This window comes from Rhinoderma darwinii, chromosome 6 (genome assembly GCF_050947455.1).
Source record: "Rhinoderma darwinii isolate aRhiDar2 chromosome 6, aRhiDar2.hap1, whole genome shotgun sequence".
Taxonomy (NCBI): Eukaryota; Metazoa; Chordata; class Amphibia; order Anura; family Rhinodermatidae; genus Rhinoderma; species Rhinoderma darwinii.
The window spans coordinates 21,478,922-21,500,747 of record NC_134692.1 but is presented as its reverse complement, the minus strand read 5'-3'; the positions used below and the strand labels follow the sequence as shown (position 1 = coordinate 21,500,747).

Here is a 21,826-nt window from a genome sequence, read left to right as displayed (position 1 = left end):
GCAGCCAGTGTCTAACATACAATGAATGGCAGTGTCTAATATAGAATTGCAGCCAGTGTCTAATCTACAATGGGGGGCAGTGTCTAATATAGAATGGCAGCCAGTGTCTAATATACAATGGGGGGCAGTGTCTAATATAGAATGGCAGCCAGTGTCTAATATACAATGAATGGCAGTGTCTAATATAGAATGGCAGCCAGTGTCTAATCTACAATGGGAGGCAGTGTCTAATATAGAATGGCAGCCAGTGTCTAATCTACAATGGGGGGCAGTGTCTAATATAGAATGGCAGCCAGTGTCTAATATACAATGAATGGCAGTCTCTAATATAGAATGGCAGCCAGTGTCTAATCTACAATGGGGGGCAGTGTCTAATATAGAATGGCAGCCAGTGTCTAATCTACAATGGGGGGCAGTGTCTAATATAGAATGGCAGCCAGTGTCTAATCTACAATGGGGGGCAGTGTCTAATATAGAATGGCAGCCAGTGTCTAATATACAATGAATGGCAGTGTCTAATATAGAATGGCAGCCAGTGTCTAATCTACAATGGGGGGCAGTGTCTAATATAGAATGGCAGCCAGTGTCTAATATACAATGGGGGGCAGTGTCTAATATAGAATGGCAGCCAGTGTCTAATATACAATGAATGGCAGTGTCTAATATAGAATGGCAGCCAGTGTCTAATCTACAATGGGGGGCAGTGTCTAATATAGAATGGCAGCCAGTGTCTAATCTACAATGAATGGCAGTGTCTAATATAGAATGGCAGCCAGTGTCTAATCTACAATGGGGGGCAGTGTCTAATATAGAATGACATCCATTGTTTAATATCAAATGGCAGGTAGTGTCTAATATAGAATAACAGCGAGTGTCTATCATGGAATGACAGCCGGTGTCTAATATAGAATAACAGCCAGTATCAAATATAGAGTTACAGCCAGTGTCTAGTATAGAATGGTAACCGATTTCTAATATAGAATGACATCTATTGTTTAATATCAAATGACAGGCAGTGTCTAATATAAAATGGCAGCTGGTGTCTAATATAGAATAACAGCCAGTATATAATATAGAATGGTAGGCAGTGTCTAATATCGAATAACAGCCAGTAAATAATATAGAGTAACCGCCGATTTCTAATATAGAATAACAGCTAGTGTCTATCATGGAGCGACAGCCGCTGTCTAATATAGAATGACATTTATTGTTTAATATCAAATGGCAGGCAATGTCTAATATAGAAGGCTGTAAAAAGAAATGGCAGGGCTTTTTTTTCTTAAATCCATCAATTGTGCCCCCCCCCCCTTCAGTAGGGCCCTGGGGCGACTGCATATTCTGCCTACCCCACATCCCAGCCCGGATGAGGTGTGAACAGAGCCTTAGACATAATTTAGCTATCAGAAAATTCTAAACCCAACTAACTAAATACATGAATTTGTTAAGTAATTGGTTAATTAAATCTCAGCGTTCTGAGATAAGAAGCCAGTGCTGTCAGATAATACATCAGTGTTCAGGGATATAAAGCACATTTCCTGGGATAATGAGCCAGGATTTTCGGATAATATCCCAATGTTCTGGAACAACAATCAAATTTTTGGAGTTTTAAGCCAATACTGTCAAAACTTCAGTGATGGTAGATAGTTCTCAGTGGGATAATAAGCAAGTTCTCTCTCATAATGTATTTGTGTTTTGCAAATGGCACGCTGAAGTATTGAATTTAATAATGATTTTTTTTTTTTCATTCATTTCAGCTCAATTATAAAGCAAAACATGAACAGGATAAATTCAAGTGTTCTATTCCTTCAGATTCACCTTTTATCCTCCAGTCCAGATTGAATGCATATAACCTCAGCGATGTAAGTCAATTCCTATTCATTCCTATGTAATAATGGAGGTAAATACCGTCGCTTTTGTAAATGCCTCAGCACAACCCAGTCACTAAATTCATGAATTACAAATTCAACAATTCCTTTTCAAAAAGTTTGCCAATGTATCCATTCGCCGATGGTCATGACAAACAATGCTGCAAATCGAGTACACCGCCAATACAGTTTCACTATGATCGGTTGACATGGGCAACGAGGCAAAAAAATAAGGCCCAACGTCTTTATTTATTGAGATACATAATAGGTACGACGTTCCATATATTGCATTTTTTTAAAAACAAATTTTTACTTTGCAGAAATGGTACAAATATGACTGGGATAAGTCCAAGGCAAAGAAATTTGAAATCAAAATTGATGCTATTCCTTTAGTAGCGGCAAAAGCAAATCGTAAGAAAGCCAGTGATGTGAGTAACGTGACGGCATTTTTGTGATTGATGTGTTTTATTGTAGGGTGCTAAGTCTTGTAGAGAATTGTAGAATGTTAAGTCTTTGTTCTCGCTGGCATTTTTAGGTTTCTATTAGGGGTCATGTTATTTTTTATCAAGAATACTGCAGTCTACAGCGCTATCCTTGCTGTACAAAATCTCATAACCCTACGGAAATCTGACGGACCCCATCAAAGTAAACCAGATCCATCAGGGCTGAATGGGTTTGCCAAGAGAAAGACGTTTTTGTATCTAACTCCCAGTGCGCCCAAGTCCTTTCATATTGGGGTTTTCCTACTTCAGTATAGGAGTGCCTTCCCCTTGTGTATTAATCTAAGCTGAAAAAGAAGACATAGATGATGATAGTTTTGGAAATAAGATGCACAAAATGATCAAAAATGGAGAAGAAACGAGACCAGGGAGGTAGTATTTGCGTATACGTTTATGCAGGTGACCTGAAGACTTTAAGAGTTTGTATGAGATTAGGAAAAATGTGTTCTCTTTTTCCAGCAACAGTGCCACCCTTGTCATGGGTTGTTTCTGGTATTGCAGCACAAGCCCTTTAACTTAAATGGGGATGAGCTGCCATACCAGACACAGCCCATGGACAAGAATGGCGCTGTTTCTGTAAAAAAAAAACAAAAAAAAAACAAAAACCTTTTTCTCTAATCTCTTACAATGCCTCTAACTAAATGAAGTACAAAATGGTTGATTATATTTGCAACTTCCTGACCTCAGTTATAGTAGGAAGAACAGCTCTGCAGCACATACTGCTGTTCTGACAAATAAATACTTTGTGCACAAACTATTTTTAGGACTAAAATGCACTTTATTATTTACCATTTCTATATTTTCAAATGACCTGAGTATTGGAGCTGGACCAAAAAGATGAAGTTAAAATTTAAAAAAGGGGCAGACTCTTGTAGGTCATAAATGGTTATTATTTTTTTTAGGCATCTTCTGTCACAAAATGTCTTGAATTATGGGCAACAATTGCATTTATCTATACACTCAGCAGTATAAAATTCTATTCGGAACCATTTTGCTATTTTTTATTTAGTTATTAATGATGTGTTTGTACTTTTGTGTTACTACATTGGAGCCTTTATTCTGTAGGACATTTGGATATTTACTGGTTCTTACATTTCCTTCGCAATGTGTTTCCTTTATTTGCAGGTGCAATATAAGAAAGATTATGAGCTGAACAGAGGGAAGATGGTGGGAGCTCTTAGTATCCAAGATGACCCCAAGATGTTACACTCCGTGAAAGTGGCGCATAATCAAAGTGATGTAAGTCCAAATGCTGTGTTCTTACCTGGCTGAGAGGACATTGTGCCAATCATCGGGCACCGGGCCCCAGTTGTGACTAGACCCTCTTCCCCCACTATAGTTAACATAGCTACAAAATCACAACATGATATAGTGCCTGTGTTATACATAGAGGAGACGGGGGGGCACCTCATAGCAAAGATCTAAGCGGACCCCATGGTTCAAACTACAACCAACTCCAAGAAGGAGAGCCCAGCACTTGTTCACCCTCCCAATCCCCTGTTATTTGCTAAAGCTGTATTTCCTGTGGAAAAGGAGACCCCCATAGTTCATACTACCTATGTGGAATGGGAAACCTTCGCCTCATAGAGACTGCATGGGCTACCGCTATGGTATGTTTTCCCATGTCTAGTGCTATATAGGACAACCCAGTACAAGACACAGATATCTGAGTATATAACACTATGTTGCCTTCAGATTTAACCCGTTATGTTACAAATTCATTTTTTCATGTTTTTCATTCTAGATTGAATACAAAAAGGACTATGAAAAAACAAAGACCAAATACTCGGCACCCCTGGATATGATCTCAGTTCAGTTGGCAAAGAAATCTCAGGCTATTGCCAGCAATCTTGACTATAAGCATCCAATCCATTCTTATTTCTACCCTCCTGACTGTGTCAGTCTATCATCAGCCAAGAAGGCTTACACTATTCAGAGTGACGTGAGTTACCTTAATCTGCTTATTACCATGGTACTCCAATTTGGAGGTCTTGTATAATATCTTAAAAACCTTGTTTAATATGATTGTAGATCTCCGGATACCGACTATTTATTACATGTCTCATATCATGCACCTTTTTGTCTTCTAGATTGATTATAAATCAGACTTTAACAGCTGGGTAAAAGGTTGTGGATGGATACCCTATGGATCCATGGATGTAGAAAAGGCCAAGAAAGCTTCACAGATACTTGATGAGGTAATTATGTTATAGTTCAGTGATCAGTCCATTCTCAGACATATTCCGATCAAGACCATCATACTATATTCATCTTTATAAATAGCTATACTTAATATAGAATAAAATCAATGTCCTATTTGATTGTATATCTGAAGGTATATTGATGCTTTGGTCACTATCATACATGGAAGTCATACACCTTGCGTATGGGACCATAGTGTAATGTCATATCTGGCCTTGGTATTTTGGCCCTTCATAATACATTCATGCATAGTGCAACTGAAAAAAATTCCAGTTCTTTATTATATAATGTTTAATTACACAATATATATACACACACACATATATATATATATATATATATATATATATATATATATGTATCCATATTGTTCCATGGCAAGCAAAACCCTATTGAGAACCAGTTCTCCTCACATCTTGCTATATTGTTGGCCAGTACTGCATAGTTCAGATCTACACCAGCATCTGTTACAACCTAAGAATATGATACCATCCAATCAAGCTTCAGTCTAAGTTCAGTAACAAAACATCATGTGATTTGTGTAAAATATCAAACGTGTCATGGAACATCATTACAATGATGTTTCTCTGGGATACCCCTTTCTGCTTTAAAAGAGTTTCTACTGTTTGCATCTGTCAATCAAATTACGTCACTTCCTGCCCTTCGTGACCACAGAGTCTAGTCTACTAACAGATCTTGTTGTGGTCACAGACCGTAATTCCCATAAGGGCATGGCAGTAAACAGAGAGGCTCCACCCATGAAGAGTGAAGGGTATCGAGGCCCTACCTATAAAGAGAACAGGGCAGGGAGGATCCACCCATGAAGAGTAAAGGGCATGGAGGCCCCACCCATGAAGAGTACAGGGCATGGAGGCCCCACCTATGAAGATAACAGGGCAGGGAAAATCCACCCATGAAGAGTACAGGGCAGGGAGGCTCCGCCATTGCAGAGAACAGGGCAGGGATAAAGTTCCATGCATAATATATATTGTATCTCCAATATCATAATCTGGATTACTATATTTACCAATATTCTGATTATTTTTCCAGAGAAAATATCGCCAGCATCCAGACACTATTAAGTTCACTTCTATAGAAGATGACCCTGTTCTGGTTCAAGCTAAAATCAACCAGAAACAGAGGAGTGATGTAAGTATCTCCTATTCATTGTGTTCATTGAAGGCTCTAGATAAAACATTTAACATTGTAAAAAAATAGATTTTTTACATTTCTTTGACAGACCATATCCCCCCCCCCTCTTTTTGTAGATTCTTTATAAAGCAGAAGGTGAGAAGATCATTCACAAGTACTCCTTACCTGCTGATGTTCCAGAACTTTTACAAGCCAGAGTGAATGCTTATAATCTCAGTAATGTAAGGACCTCAGCTTCTATACTCCCTAGATCCAGTCTTTTGAACCTTCAGTTTTACAATAAGTATATATTTTTTTACTACTTTCAGAATTGCTACAAACAAGGATTAGAAGATTTAAAGACTAAAGGATATGACCTCAAAATTGATGCCATCTCAATAAGGGCTGCTAAAGCTGCAAGCAAGGCAGCCAGTGACGTAAGTGCTCTTGGGATTTTTTTGGGGTTGTTTTTTTTCGCATCAAAATGGTTCAGTCAATGAATCACTGGCCAGATAAGCAGAGAGCAATTGCCTCAATATCTATCTTTACTCTACAAATTAAGACCATGAGTAAGAAGATTTTGGGTTTTTTACAACAGGTCTTTACTGACTATCCTACGGATGGTAAGGGAACAAAAACAACCTCTACATTCTTCTCAAAAAAAGTATAATGCTATATACCTACCACCACTCCTACAAGTACGGCAGGAAAATTCTTCTGCTTCCCCTTTGGGTTTAATTGGCCCCTTGTGAGAACAACTTGGCATAACCTGTTTTTATCCAGTGATTCTACAATTCTTGACCCCTACCATAAACGCTTCAGTGATGGATCAACCTATAATTCAATGTTGCAGAAGACCATTAGAAAAATTGTGTGTGTGGTATTAAGGTTATATGTACAAAATCTGATTCAACGCGGTGGATTAAACGTTTTTAAAATCAAAAATTATAAATGTCTTAACCTTTAATTACAGGTGCAATATAAGAAATCTTATGAGGAACAGAAAGGCAAGCTTGTAGGTTTCCGAAGCCTTCAAGATGACCCCAAACTTGTACTCTACATGAATGTGGCTAAGATGCAGTCTGAACGAGAATATAAGAAGGATTATGAGAAGCTGAAGACCAAGTATAATACTCCTCTAGATATGGTCAATGTCGTAGCTGCGAAGAAAGCACAGAAAATTGCCAGCGGTCTCAACTACAAACAGCCAATCCATCACTACACCTACCTTCCAGATGCAATGAGCGTTGAGTTATCCAAGAAGATGATGGAGATACAAAGTGATGTGAGTTTCTCAGACATTGAGTATTTCAGTGTAATGGGTTTGCCTTCATCTAAGTTAATTCTTCACATAATTCTTCTTTTCTGTAGAATTTGTACAAGTCAGATCTGAACAGTTGGATGAAAGGCACAGGATGGATACCTATTGGGTCCATTGATGTTGAGAAGGCCAGAAAGGCTGGAGAAGCTTTAAACGAGAAGAAATATAGACAACACCCAGATACAATCAAATTTACTAGCATCGCTGACTCTCCGGTCATGGTCCAGGCTAAGACAAATGCCCTTCAGCTCAGTGATGTAAGTACCCAGACATTACTTTACTTGACATTCGCTTTTCAACATGATTCTCCACTGCATGTTGATGAGTGCTTGACTGTATATACATTAGGCTACAAAATATCCAACTTTTAAAACCATTTTGTTTCTAGGTCCAACTTTAGGTGCTGATAAATTTCATAATATGTCTTGATACAGATTGGAGCTTTTTTTTCCTGATACAGACTACAAAATTGTGATACAGACTACTCTTTACAAAACCATAGAGATGGATAATAGAACCCTAGCTACCTGTAGGGACCAGGTTGACAAAATATGAATATATGAATTTGAATGCAAATAAACTCTTAAGCTCCCCCTAGTGGTAGATACAGGCAGTCAGAATGTTATCATTAAACTCTAAGGCCCAGTTCACACAGCATTTTTTTGGCACTGATTTTGACACAGAAACCACATCGGAATCAGCAGCAAAAAACATCCTAAATCTCTCTCCATTGAATTTAATGGAATGTATAGAGCGTTTTCTTTCCCGTTTTTTGTAAAATAGCATAATAGCATAAGCATTGTGTCCTTTCTTGGAGCGGTTTCTGATCCCTGAACCTCCATTGAAATCAATAGTTTTAAGGCTATGTTCACACACACAAAACGGCTAAAGAAGCGGCTTAAAAAAACGCCCCATCTGAACTAAGCACCGTTTTTTCCATTGATTACAATAGGAAGGTGGTTGTCAGAGTATCAGTATCATCTTTCAATGCGCATTTCGAGGCATTTACTCCCCGAAATACACCCGAAAACACTGCGTGTGACACGATTTTAAACAAATATATAAATGTACCACTCACTTAAGACATATCCTATCATGTTATGTGCACCTCCATTGTATATCTGTTGTGGTGCTTTAAACAAGCCAAATTTTTGTGCATATCGTATTGTCCTTAAGTTTTATTATTCTTTTGCATACTGTACATTTTTAAGGCTCTATAATATGCTCTATAGCGTTAACTTTTCTGTATTTAACTATTTAACCTCTCTTCTTGCTGTTTTTTAAAGAGACTATACAAATCTTCAGGAGAGAAGACTTTGCACACGTATCATTTAACTCCTGATGCTCCTCAGTTTATCCAGGCCAAGTACAATGCAGCTAATATTAGTGATGTAAGTTATTATAGCGTATCATTACCGGTCAAGATCATCCACATAACTTAAACATGGTTATATGACAAGTTCAATGGGTGTTGATAAAGTTTGCACGTATAGTATATTTATTTATTACATATGTATGTACAGTGACATTTCTTTAATACCGGATCTGGTAATCCAGAAAGTCTGATAATCCACAACTTGTTTCCAGCATTATGTGGAATTTTACAAAACCAGAAGCAGAGGATTGAGCAGAAAGAACCAATTACAATATGATAGTAGCACAAAAAGTGAAGGTACATTCGCAAGAGGGCGGCAATGGTTATAGTGACGCACCATTATAATACGGTGTCACTACGATTCTTGACGCTGTTTAACTGCGATTATTGCAATTATGGTTTTCTAAAGCCAATACTGCAATTGTGGTAAAACCACCGCAAAAACCGCAGTATTTACATGCAGATTATGCCGGAGTGGAGCCTTCTGCTGCACCGTTACCACTACGAGTGTAGTAACAGATTTTTTTGGGCTCTCTACCCTTACAAGCAAGTTTAAATACTTTTCTATGACCATCCAAGCATCCAGAATGTTTGAGCTCAGCATCTATCCGATCCCGTAAATTACAGGTTAAATAAATTTTACGGATTTCCTGTTGCTTACATAGCGTCAGCATATTCTGCAACATATTAATATGGGATTCAACCAGACCCATGAACTGTGGCCTGGATCTTGTTTTTTTTTAATATCAAGAATTATTTCCTAAATAAAAGTACCATTTTAGGAATCCCCCCCCCTAAGTTTTTGTTGAATTTTAATACGGAAGTTAATATTGTGGGTGTCCAACCCATATAGGAACCAATATCTTGGAAATACACTATTTGTATTAATATGGGATATCCCCAAAAAAGTTAATTCTCCATAAACGTCCATGTGAATGACCCCTAAATCTGTAGTAACTGGAAATACCAATTATAGTGTAATAAGCAATTCATCAAATTCTATGCAAGTTTTCAGTAATGTGAGATCATTGATATTTTGTCTTTCAGAGCATCTACAAGCATGACTGGCAGAAAACAATCGCAAAAGGACACCATGTTTTGGGGGATGCAATTTCTATTGTCGCCGCAAAGGCTTCTAGAAATATTGCCAGTAATGTAAGTGTTAAATTATGCCATTAAAATTTGTTGTACACATCATGAAGACATTATATAAAAAACCAAGCCCACAGAGAAGTAGTAGTATAACAAAAAAACAAACAAAAATAGAATAAAATAAAAATTGTCTGGATATGAACTAACACTCAATAGCAAAAGTTACAAATGTGACCTCAGATTCAGGTGCCTTGGATATGGAATGGCCCCTCCATAATTCTGAACACAAAAAAAGTCCAAGGTAACTTCAAGGTTCTGCTGCATACACAGATTGGTTATAGCACAATCATAATATAATGTCCTGTAGTAATTGTGATTAAATTATGGAATTAATCGCATTAAAAGAGTGAGGCCCACATTCAGAACCCTCATCTATGAGCCAGAAAAATCTATGCTCTGGAGGACCCGGCACCTTCATGCATTACATCAATAGTCCATAGATTTCAGTGGGAACTGTGTAATGCTTCATTTCTCCTGTGGGGGTGCTGCATTAGAATTGACGACTTGCTGCCTGGTTACTCTACAGATTACAGCTGACCACTAGGATTCTCAGCAGCGGATTACCTTGTGATCACTTTTTATCAAAAAGACATTGTCCAAATTGGATAACCCCTTTATGCTTTGTAAAGTTCAAGAGTAAAAAGGCGAAGTCAGATGAGGCAACTTATTTAGGGCAATACACGTCAAGCACTACATACAATAGTTTTTTGCTTTAATTCATCTTTGTGAATGTGGCTTTTGACCATTACATTGATACTAAATATTTCCTTTGAATATTTATTGTTTTAGTACAAATACAAGCAAGCTTATGAGAAAGCAAGGGGTCAGCAGATCGGCTTTAGAAGCCTTCAGGATGATCCTAAACTAGTGCACTTTATGGCGGTGGCCAAGATGCAGTCAGACCGGGAATACAGGAAGAACTATGAAACCAGCAAGACCAAGTATCATACTCCTCTAGACATGGTCAGCATCACTGCTGCCAAGAAGTCCCAGGAAGTTGCCACCAACATCAATTACAAACAGCCGATCCATCATTACACCTATCTGCCAGATGCGTTGAGCGTTGGATTGTCGAAGAACATGATGCAAATCCAGAGTGATGTAAGTATGGTCTCCGAAAAGTTCTCATGGTCTATCTAGGACTTCATATGATCATGACCAATTAATTTTTTGTCTTTTACTCCAGAATTTATATAAAGAAGATTATAACAGCTGGTTTAAGGGTATTGGCTGGACACCTTTGGGTTCTCTGGACGTAGAAAAAGCAAAGAAAGCTGGAGATGCTATAAGCGAGAAGAAGTACAGACAGCACCCCGACACTATTAAATTCACTAGTATCGCTGATTCTATGGATATGACTTTGGCTCAGAGCAATACTAAACAGAGAAGTGATGTAAGTATCCCAGCTAATTGTTGCACATACCACTATATACTACCTGAATTGCTATATTGAGACTGAGAAATATAGTTTTTACTTGTGTCTAAAACATTGACAATGAAACCTCTTTGAGACAACCACCCAAACTTGCAGTAAACATTGTCTTCTTGAGTGGTCGTTCTTTTTAAAGAAGAAGGCCAATATGGGAATTGAATCCATCACAAAAAAGTCTGGTCTAGATCTGGGTTACATAGTTACATAGTTACATAGTTCGTACGGTTAAAAAAAGACACATGTCCATCAAGTTAGTCTTGGTCTTCTCAGAGAGGTGGTCTTTTGGAAAGTTGTCATCATACTACGTTGTCATCTTGTTTATTTTTCTGTGTCCTTCCTTAGATCACATACAAAGCAGCTGGTGAGAAACTAAAACACAAGTATAATCTGAATCCAGATGATCCCAACTTTATCCAAGCCAAAGTCAACGCCCAAAATATAAGTGAGGTTAGTATGACCTTCGCGTGTAATACCCTGGGTAAATACTTGGTGAGAAAGAAAACATATAGGATTGCATTTTTTTCGAGAAACAAAGCCACTCTTGTCCATGGGCTTTGTCTTGTTTTGCAGCTCAGCTCGGTCCCATTAAATTCAATGAGACTGAGCTGCAATACCTGACACTGACCATGGACCATAGCGGCGCTGTTTTATAATCTCAAACTACCCCTTTAATAAAGGTCTATATCAGGTACTGAGGAGGCTTAGGGTTTAATAATGATGGGGGGGATGTAGTGGGAGTACTTGGAGCAGCAGTCTAGAATTTTCGAGGGGTAGTGTCGACATTTCTAATAACGCAGAAAATGACCATGTAAACAATATAAAGAATAAATTAAATACAAAGGCATAACCCCAGTCTACAATCAATTTGTCGTAACTTTCTCCCAATTTAGTCGTACTATAAAGCCGACTGGATCAAGCACCTTGCTAAAGGATATGACCTTAAACCAGATGCCATATCTATTCTGGCTGCCAAGGCATCAAGAAACATTGCAAGTGACGTGAGTATCATATTCTAGTTATTCCATGCATTGTACAATTCATTTGTGAATTGTTCGTTGACCTTGATAACTTCTCTTTCCATGGGGCCCTTAGTTTAAGTATAAACAAGCCTATCAAAAAGCCAGAGGACACCACGTGGGATTCCGCAGTCTACAGGATGATCCTAAACTGGTCCACTACATGCACGTTGCCAAAATCCAGTCCGATCGTGAGTACAAGAAAGGCTATGAAAAGAGCAAGACTAAGTATCACACACCCCTGGATATGTTTAACATCACCGCGGCCAAGAAAGCTCAGGAAATTTCATCCAACGTAAACTACAAACAGCTGATCCACAATTACACTCTTTTGCCTGATGCTATGCACTTGCAGCTGTCTAGGAACAGGATGCAGATCCAGAGCGATGTAAGTAATTGTTACCTATTGTCATATAGTACAGTTTATACTGCGTTACCTACTGCCCACGATCCTGGACAGCCTTGACGGTAGTGCCAAGTAACAGTCATACCATGTACATACATTACATGGACAACCCACTGATTTTAATGGGCAACAACTAGTTTCTACCATGGTAGCGCTTCATTTACTGCCATGCTCTCCTGGGGGTTTCAGTAGCGTGACAACCTGTGATAAGCCTATTTTCAGGGGATACTGCTAAGAAAATGGATTGTAAAAAGTAGTCAACCCCTTTAAATAATTGAACTGTTTATTGTCTTATTCTTATATTGCAGAACCTGTACAAGACCGACTTCAACAACTGGCTAAAAGGAGTTGGTTGGGTTCCAATTGGTTCCTTGGATGTTGAAAAAGCCAGGAAAGCCAAAGACATTCTCAGCGACAAAAAGTACAAGCAAAATCCAGATCAATGGAAATTTAGCATTCCAAACGATGCAATGGATCAAGTTCTTGCAAAAGCAAATGCAGTGACAATGAATAAGGTAAAGGTCCCCTCCAAAAACAGTCAGTGTGGCATCAAATCCCAATCTCTCCTTAGGCAGCTGTAGATGTAGACTAGTTGTAGTGCTGGCAGAAATTTGGTGTCTCACCAACTATTTCGGGTCTTTTCGCTACCCTTTCCATGACCGGCCGTAGGCACTCATACTGGGTGCATCAGCTACTACCGCTAAAAGTGGCGCCACAGATGGTCTGGCAGAAATGGTCAGGCACCCAAGACTTGTGAAAAATCTGCTATTACACCTTCGAATTTTGCTGCAAATCTGCTCCTTACCTCCAGAAAAACTCTAAATTGAAAGGGTTTTAAATCCGCACCGCTGGTCAATTTCCATGGAGCAAAATTCACTGCAGGATTTGCAATATATGTGTGCACTGACCCTTATAGAGCGCCTACAGGCATGGAAAGATGGTCTACAGGCTGTTGAAAGGTGACACTGCAGCTAATTAGATATGTTACAAATTGTATATATATATATGAACTGACTGCAAAAAAAGGAAAAAGGAAGAGATTTTAATTTTTACAATTCCACGAGTCTAAAGTATTATCAGGACAAAAAATGTATACACGTGTCTATCTTTTATTACTATTCTGTAATACTGGTATCTATCGTTGCAGAAACTCTATACAGCTGCCTGGGAGAAGGACAAGACCAAGATCCATGTGATGCCCGATACCCCAGAAATAGTCCTGTCGAAATCTAACCAAATAAACATGAGTGATGTAAGTTACACATAAGCATGAAATTGAATAGATTGTGATTGAAAAAAATCAGTAACAAGGTATTTAATGTTGGAATTAGAGGAGTTAGGGAGGGATACGGACAAGTGAGGCACAATTATCTTTGAGAAGGTAGACTTTATTCACAGACCAGTATCAGAATTGAAGCATATAAAATAAATGTCCACACTACACTATATTCTTTTAAGTACAACTTTCTGTGCTGATAAAATTCAGGCTATCGTCAGTCACCACTAGGGGGAGTTAGGAGCTTATTGCATACTGTTCAATGTATAAACAGTATGCAGTGAGCTCCCAGATGCCCTCTAGTGGTGGCTGCAGGTGGCCAGAATTTTATCATTACACTCTATGTCTATACAGGGGATTTGGAGCTCTGTATCAGAAAAACAGAACTCCGATCACTATAAAGATATATTAAGAAATTATTCAGCACAGAATTTTGTACCCATGAACAAACGGAGCGACGGTCAATCCATTTATTCTCTATAGGAGTGCCAGAGATAGCCGAGCACTGTACTTTCCGGTTTGGATTTTTTTCTTGATTGGTGGGGGTCCCAGCGATCAAGCAATTATCACCTATCCTGTGGATAGGTAATAAGTTGTTGTGGTGGGATAGCCTCATTAATAAAAGTTAATCAATAAATTATATTTACCACTAAATGGTGCTATTAAAAAATAGAACTCGTCCTGCAAAAAAACAAGCCCTCACGCGGCTATGTCTATGGAGAAATAAAAAAGTTATGGCTTTTGAAATACAATGATGAAAAACCGGAAAAAAACTGATGGTCATTAAGGCGCAAAAGAGGCTGGTTACTAAAAGTTAAAGCAACATGAAGCAACCTAACAAGCTCATGACAAAGATTACCCACTTATATAATTCTTTCTATATGGCCACACTAATTCAGAGTAACTATGACTACACAATATCTCTAGTAACCAACATGCATAGTGTATAGCAGTAGCCTACAACCTGTGGCTCTCCAGTTATTGTGTAACTACAACACCCAGCATGCCCTGCCAGCCTACAGCTGGAGAGCCATATGTTACAGTGCGTTGACTTATGGCCTGTTCTCAAAGTCACAGGTGAATCACCGTGCACTAGTATGGACTGTGCAAAGAAATATAGAAGCACTGGAGCCATTGTCAGGGGATTTTTATGCACTAAGTACATTTTTCTGTCCCTTTTCAGAAACAGTACAGACAAGCCTGGGAGGACACTAAGAAGAAGGGATACGACTTGAAATCAGATGCCATATCCATAAAGGCAGCTAGAGCTTCGAGAGATATTGCCAGTGACGTAAGCGTTTTCTTATCAATACAAAAAAAACAAAAAATAATAATACTTTTCATTCATGGAAACCAAAAACATAAAACTTAACATAAAAGCAGAAAATATGTTTTATGTTCTTCAGCACTAATCTTTGGTTATTGGGTGTCGTTCACAGTATAAATACAAGAAAGCCTATGAACAGACCAGAGGAAAGCACATTGGATTCCGGAGTCTACAGGATGACCCGAAATTGGTGCATTTCATGAATGTGGCCAAGATGCAGTCTGACCGGGAATATAAGAAAGGCTATGAGAAGTCAAAGACTAAATTCCACACCCCTGTGGACATGTTCAGTGTTACTGCTGCTAAACTGGCACAAAATGTGGCAACTAATATCAATTACAAGCGGCTCATCCACCACTACAGTCTGCTGCCCGATGCAATGCAGCTCCAGCTGTCCAGGAACAGAATGCAAATACAAAGTGATGTACGTTATATACCGGCATATGACAACAAATGGTTTCCAAGGACAGGGGCAGATTGACCATCAGGGTAATCAGGCAATTCCCAGAGGAGCAGAGTATTAGGGGCACCCACAAAACTACCTAGAAACATACATCTTTATGTAGTCAAAGCTCAGTTTTTCTCAAACGGATCTTTCAATACTCTACTTCCCATCATAGAGTACAAAATTGAAATTCTTTCAGCCTTCAGCCACCACCAGGGGGAGCTCATTGCGTACAGAAGTGATTTTAATGGGAGCAGCATAAATCCATGCGCAAATTGCTCCACCTAGTGACTTCTGCAGTCAACAAGAATTTTATAAGGGGTTGTCTAGGATTAATAAAAAAAACTAATAAATAAAGGGATCTGCCTTTTTTCTAGAAACAGCGCCACTTTTGTCCATGGGCTGTGTCTGGTATTGCGGATCATCACCCTGAATCAATTCTACAATCCATAGCAATGAGCATATATTTTAATATTCTCATCTCCATTGATTCACCACAATGTCTATCACTCTGATTCAATGTGAATCTCGAACTTGGCGAATTGATTCTAGCATCTCTAGGTACAAGCATGGGGCTATGGACTTGGAATGCAACTTTTTTTGGTGCTGATAAAACATTTGGTTGAATTCTGGAATAAAATGTATAATAAATAATATAGCTGCCTCCTTTATTCTTAGAATGCTTACAAGTCAGACTATAATGACTATGTCAAAGGCGTTGGATGGATGCCCTATGGATCCCAGGAAGCTGAGATGAACAAGAAGGCCATGGAAATTGTCAGTGAGAAGAAATACCGCCAGCACCCAGATACCCTGAAATTCACCAGTGTGCTAGACTCTATGGAAATGGTTTTAGCAAAGAATAACGCACAAATCATGAATAAAGTAAGTCTCTGGCACATTAGGATGGTTCTTATACACGTCTTAGGACGCTGACACTATTTAAAGGTAACCTACTAACCCCATTAAACTTTCAAAACACTTCCGACATGTCATAGTGACATGTCAGAAGTTTTGATTGGTCGGGGTTTGAGCACTGAGCGACCCACCGATCGCTAAAACGAAGCTGCAGAAGCGCTCAGGTGACCGCTGTGCTGCTTCGTGTCTAACGACGTTATCCGGAAAGTGGAGCAAACGGTTTACGGGCTCATAGACTTTCTCATAGACTTCCAAGAAAAGCCGATCAGTGCTCTGCCGCTTGGTTTTAGCGATCGGTGGGGGTCTCAGGGCTTAGACCCCGCACCGCTCAAAACTTCTGACTTGTCACTATGACATGTCAGAAGTTTTTTGAAAGTTTAGTTACCCCTTAAAGGGTATATGTACCATAGGGGCAGTCCATGAGGCTGCTTCGGGGTCCATCAAGAGACGAGTCCAGCTCAAGTTGCTCCCATCCTCCAATGGGCAGAGGGCAATAATGCAAGGTTCTCCTTCTCATAGACTCTACAATACTAGGCAGGAGGAGACAGGATCACGGGGGCTTCCACCTACCTTTTCTACTACAAAGGATGTGTAATGAGCAAGTATTGGGCCCCTCTAACCCAGAAGCAAAGACATGCAAGGGACCCCATTGTAATTTTTGCTATGTATAACCTGACCTTCTCCATCTCCATATTGATATCAACATACACTGAAGCTGATTTATAGAAATCATATGGATTAAAATGTTTTCTGGTTTTCTTTTCTAGAACCTATACAAGCAAGCCTGGGAGAAGGATAAAAGAACCATTCATGTCATGCCGGATACACCAGATGTTCTTCTGGCAAAGGCTAATGCTATCAATATAAGCGAGGTAAGTACTTTATGCATATGACATGTTATATTCCATTAGACGCAAACCTCAAGCACATCTGAACCAAACTCAGAATGTAACTAGATTTACCCGGAAAAGTAAGACCTTGTACAGACTTGCCGAAATTATCTTGGATTTATGGTGCGGATTCCGCACCAAATATCTGCAACTTTTTCCAGTACAATACATGTTGATGTGGTTTTCAAAGCCCTGTCCACATGAAGCTGAAAAACATCAATGTGGAAATCAAGGCATGTTACAAATTTTTAGATCTGCAGCATGCCCAGTCTGTTGCGGAGATCCTACGGATTTTTGCTGGGGAATTCACCCTTTGCAATGCTTAAACGCAGCAAATCCACATCATAATCCACCGGTAACCCATGAGGTCTTGTTGGCCATATTGCTGTGGATGTGCCATAGAAATGCGGCAAAATCTTCAGCAGAAGGTCTCCACTACGTGTAGACATACCCTTAAAAAGTATGGACACCTTTGGTGAAATTTTTTTTTTTAATGCATGTATTTTGTTTTTCAAATTATTTTTGTAATAGGTTTTTATTCAAAATCATACACCGTTTTTGTTCTGCATGTATTTCAGTACATAGCAGGCTGCAGAATCCCGTTTAATCCAACAGACGGCCTGTCTGACAGGCTGAACCTCCAACGGCTCCTGTGATGTCCTGAATGCAGATCTAAGCTGCAGTATGATCAAATGAAAGTTGATCAACTTTTATTTGATCCAACTTTCAGCAAAAATTTTGCACACAAAAAAAAATGCAGTCAAATAAAAAAGACAATTTGCACCAAAGTTATCCATAGCCTTTAAGCACTTCGCTCATTCAAACACTTTTTTTAAATTGAAGATCCACTATAGACAAGCTGAGACCACAGTGATGAGATGTTATCTATGGGGTTATCTTACTAACACACTCCCTTCTCTAAATCAACCCCTTAGGCTGGGTTCACACGACCTATTTTCAGACGTATTGGAGGCGTTTTACGCCTCGAATTACGTCTGAAAAGACGGCTCGAATACGTCGGCAAACATCTGCCCATTACTTTCAATGGGTCTTACAATGTACTGTGCAGACGACCTGTAAATTTATGCGTCGCTGTCAAACGACGGCACGTAAAATAACAGCCTCCTCAAAAGAAGTGCAGGACACTTCTTGAGACGTAATTGGAGCCGATTTCAATGACTCCAATGAAGAACAGCTCCAAAATACGTCCGTAAAAGACGCGGCAAAAAACGCCAGTACATGCAATTACGTCTGAAATTCAGGAGCTGTTTTCTCCTGAAAACAGCTCTGTAATTTCAGACGTAAATGCAGTTATCGTGTGCACATACCCTAAGATCAGCTAAACGAAGACCTCCTCTCTATGACGTCCATATGTTTTTATACTGTAGGGCACATGGACAGGGGTTGCCCATTCTCAATGTTAAACACTAAACAGGATTTTTAAAGTGCCATTCTACTACAATCATAGCCATGGCTCTCTGGTCTAGATAATAATGGAGGATCCTGGTCCGTCCCCCCCCCCCCTCCCCCTATTACCTGAAAATGCCCTAGTAAGGCATTTAGGAACTGGTTGTCTAGAGAAGATCAACTCCTTTTTAATATATTTGATGTGAAGATTGATATAAGTGTTTCAAGTGGATCCGTCAAGTCTCCTATGCTATCGAAGGGCAGTATAGGTCAAAGGGGGGCATTTATCATTTTTATTATTTGATGGTACAATCAATGCTGATAAACCTAGATGTGATCGTTATTAGCTGACACGCAGGACCTGCTTTCACTGGAGCTGTCAATGCGGCTGACCCGACGGAAACCAGCATTGATGGAAAGATACAACTTCTTTGTATACAGGATACATAGAAGTTTTATCTAAAAAATTACCCTTTTTTTAAATAAAAAACAATGAAAAGTTTTAATTTCCTTTAAAAGCAACTTTCTATATACTTTGTGAATCAGTTCATCGCCATTTTTAAGAACTTTGCTTGCTCTCAGTAAATTGAAATATTTTTGTTTACATCTATAGACAACCTGACTTAATCATATTCTGCTGACACAAGTGCAAGGGTTATTAGAGAGAGCTCTGAAAGACTGTAACAAACCCTGCACCTGTGTGAGCAGGATATGATCAGGATAGGTTTTCAGCCTCTGGATGTTAGCAAGACTTTTTTCATGCACTGACTGCAAGCTGAGATCTTAAAAATTGTGCTAAATTGATAGACAAAGTATATTACGTAGCTGCAGAGCTATTTATTATACATTTATAATAATTTACATAAAAAGTGTAAAGTATGGAATCGAAATTGTACTTTTTAATTCAACCAACTTCAAGGGGTTTTACGATCTCATAAAGTGATGACATATGACTAAGATATGCCATCACTTTCTAATTGGTAGGGGTCTGACCTCTGGGACCATCACCGATCCTGTATAGCGACGCTTCTGCCCCCTAATGCAGCTAAAAAGCAGTGCTGCGTCTGCTTCATTCTCAGGATCTGTGGGGTCCCAGAAGTTGGGCCCCCTGATCATACAGTGTCGGTATATTATAACGATATGCCATTACTTTATGTGATGGGAATGACACTTTAACTTGGAAAAATAATTCTTAGTCAAAGACACCATGATGCCTTCTACATAGGGGAGAAAATGTGAAATGTACTTTTACATGGTTGGAGCCATTTTATCTTTCCCCTTCCCATAATCCCTCTGACCTCTTCCAGAGGAGCTTTATTTAGCAGTCCTTACAGGTCGTACATTATCTCCTTCCTTCTATGAACATTATATATATACATATATATTTTTATTTTATTTTTTATTTTTTTCCAGAAAAAATACAAGCAAGCCCTGGAAGACTCTAAGAAGAAAGGATATGATCTCAAAGTTGATGCCATCTCCATCAAAGCTGCAAAGGCATCCAGGGACATTGCCAGCGATGTAAGTGTGAATGACCAGTTCACTGGTGTGTCTTGTAGCCCTAAAAGAAGGGGTGGGGGTGATCTTCAGAGCTCCATGCCACTTCGGCTCTAGCTGGCTCGGCTCGACAAGAGACCGTCAGTTGACTGTAACCGGGTGATCTTGTGTCACTCAAGTGTAGCCAATGTGACCAATGAAGTCAAAGGGGCAGTGTACTTGGAAATACGGTGCAGTTCCTTCATTTTAAAAATCGATGCCCACATGTCAGACATCTTTGGGATATCCTATTAGCATCCCTTGAAAGTATCTGGTGGGAAAACACCTTTAACATGCCAACTGTACATATGTAAGAGGATTCCATATATAGAAATCACATCATTATTCTTACACTATGATGGGTATAAGTTACTAAAAAGTTCGAAAGTTGAGTTTACATCATGGGCAATCTAATCCGGATACGTATCGGTACCTGTTTGTTGGAAGTACAACTACTGCATGTAGTTATTTTATAATAATGGTAATAACGGGTTGCGATTACATCAAGATGCACACATCCAATTATAATGCAAGATGGTTCATGCACATGACAGAGCCTTCATGTGCTGCTATACAGGCTCTGCAGGGGCCGTACATACAGGAGTATTCTCCGATAGAATAGAATACCGCCATAATACAGAATCCAAAATAGATATTGGGATGCACTCCTCAATCTATTGGCGTGGTGCTAGTAAGGTAGGGACGAGAATCCCACAATATTGGAAATATATAACCCCAGCACACACAGAGGTACGCAAAAGATCCAGATGCAAACAAATTTAAGTTTTATTGCAACAAAAGATGGTAAAGTTGAGGAGGAAAGCGACTTGGTAAAGACGTTTCGGCCGAACCTCGGCCTTTGTCACGGTCGCTGTAAGACGATATCACTGGTATGTGATATCCGGCGGACATCCCATACCAGTGATATCGTCTTACAGCGACCGTGACAAAGGCCGAGGTTCGGCCGAAACTTCTTTACCAAGTCGCTTTCCACCTCAAATTTACCATCTTTTGTTGCAATAAAACTTAAATTTGTTTGCATCTGGATTTTTTGCATAATACAGAATCCAATGGAACGCGCCACCTTTTTTTTTTTACGGTTAGATTTCGTATGAAATCCAACAGAAGAAACCTTTATATGTCTTTGTATAAAATCCGAGTGTGCATGAGCCCTTACAGCGATAGACGAGAAGTGATCAATGACAGTGAACAAATTCTAATCAAACAAGAATGATTTTTTGCTTAGGCTTAGGTTTTAGAAATTTCTGAGTAATTTAGTATTTCTCGACATTTCTCCACAAGTGTCAAGTTATTAGGTCCAGTAGCCTAGCGAGGCTTTCCTTCACCTGAGGCAAAAATTCTGCCGTAGCCTGGAATACCTTGACCAAGGCAGAGTGACTTGTAGCCACCCCCGTTCCTGAGAACCCGCACCCTGACCACTTGTCCCGCCAAGGATACGGCCTTGTATTGGTCTATATGGTTAGCTAAAAAGTGGTAATATTGACGAACAGTGTTCCAGAAAAGTAAGGAAACTGCTGTTTGTAACATTTTTAAGAATATATGGGTTCTCCTGCTGAGGAAATATTGTCATCAGGTGATCAAATGAAAATAATTAACCTGACGGATA

The 21,826-nt window shown here is 39.2% G+C and overlaps 1 protein-coding gene across 1 annotated transcript in view; it reads left to right on the top strand.

Moving 5' to 3' along the window:
• The window catches only part of NEB (nebulin), a 156,666-nt gene that overhangs the window by 33,300 nt on the left and 101,540 nt on the right, over positions 1–21,826 (top strand). Inside the window, exons 16-39 of the mRNA XM_075831032.1 lie at positions 1,755–1,859; positions 2,186–2,293; positions 3,491–3,604; positions 4,110–4,307; positions 4,456–4,563; positions 5,618–5,716; positions 5,836–5,940; positions 6,028–6,135; positions 6,672–6,983; positions 7,070–7,276; positions 8,306–8,410; positions 9,442–9,549; positions 10,336–10,647; positions 10,733–10,939; positions 11,321–11,425; positions 11,869–11,976; positions 12,071–12,382; positions 12,709–12,915; positions 13,548–13,652; positions 14,860–14,967; positions 15,116–15,427; positions 16,127–16,333; positions 17,134–17,238; positions 20,077–20,184. Of these exons, the coding sequence (XP_075687147.1) occupies positions 1,755–1,859; positions 2,186–2,293; positions 3,491–3,604; positions 4,110–4,307; positions 4,456–4,563; positions 5,618–5,716; positions 5,836–5,940; positions 6,028–6,135; positions 6,672–6,983; positions 7,070–7,276; positions 8,306–8,410; positions 9,442–9,549; positions 10,336–10,647; positions 10,733–10,939; positions 11,321–11,425; positions 11,869–11,976; positions 12,071–12,382; positions 12,709–12,915; positions 13,548–13,652; positions 14,860–14,967; positions 15,116–15,427; positions 16,127–16,333; positions 17,134–17,238; positions 20,077–20,184 (3,873 nt within the window). The remainder of the gene's footprint in view (positions 1–1,754; positions 1,860–2,185; positions 2,294–3,490; positions 3,605–4,109; positions 4,308–4,455; positions 4,564–5,617; positions 5,717–5,835; positions 5,941–6,027; positions 6,136–6,671; positions 6,984–7,069; positions 7,277–8,305; positions 8,411–9,441; positions 9,550–10,335; positions 10,648–10,732; positions 10,940–11,320; positions 11,426–11,868; positions 11,977–12,070; positions 12,383–12,708; positions 12,916–13,547; positions 13,653–14,859; positions 14,968–15,115; positions 15,428–16,126; positions 16,334–17,133; positions 17,239–20,076; positions 20,185–21,826) is intronic.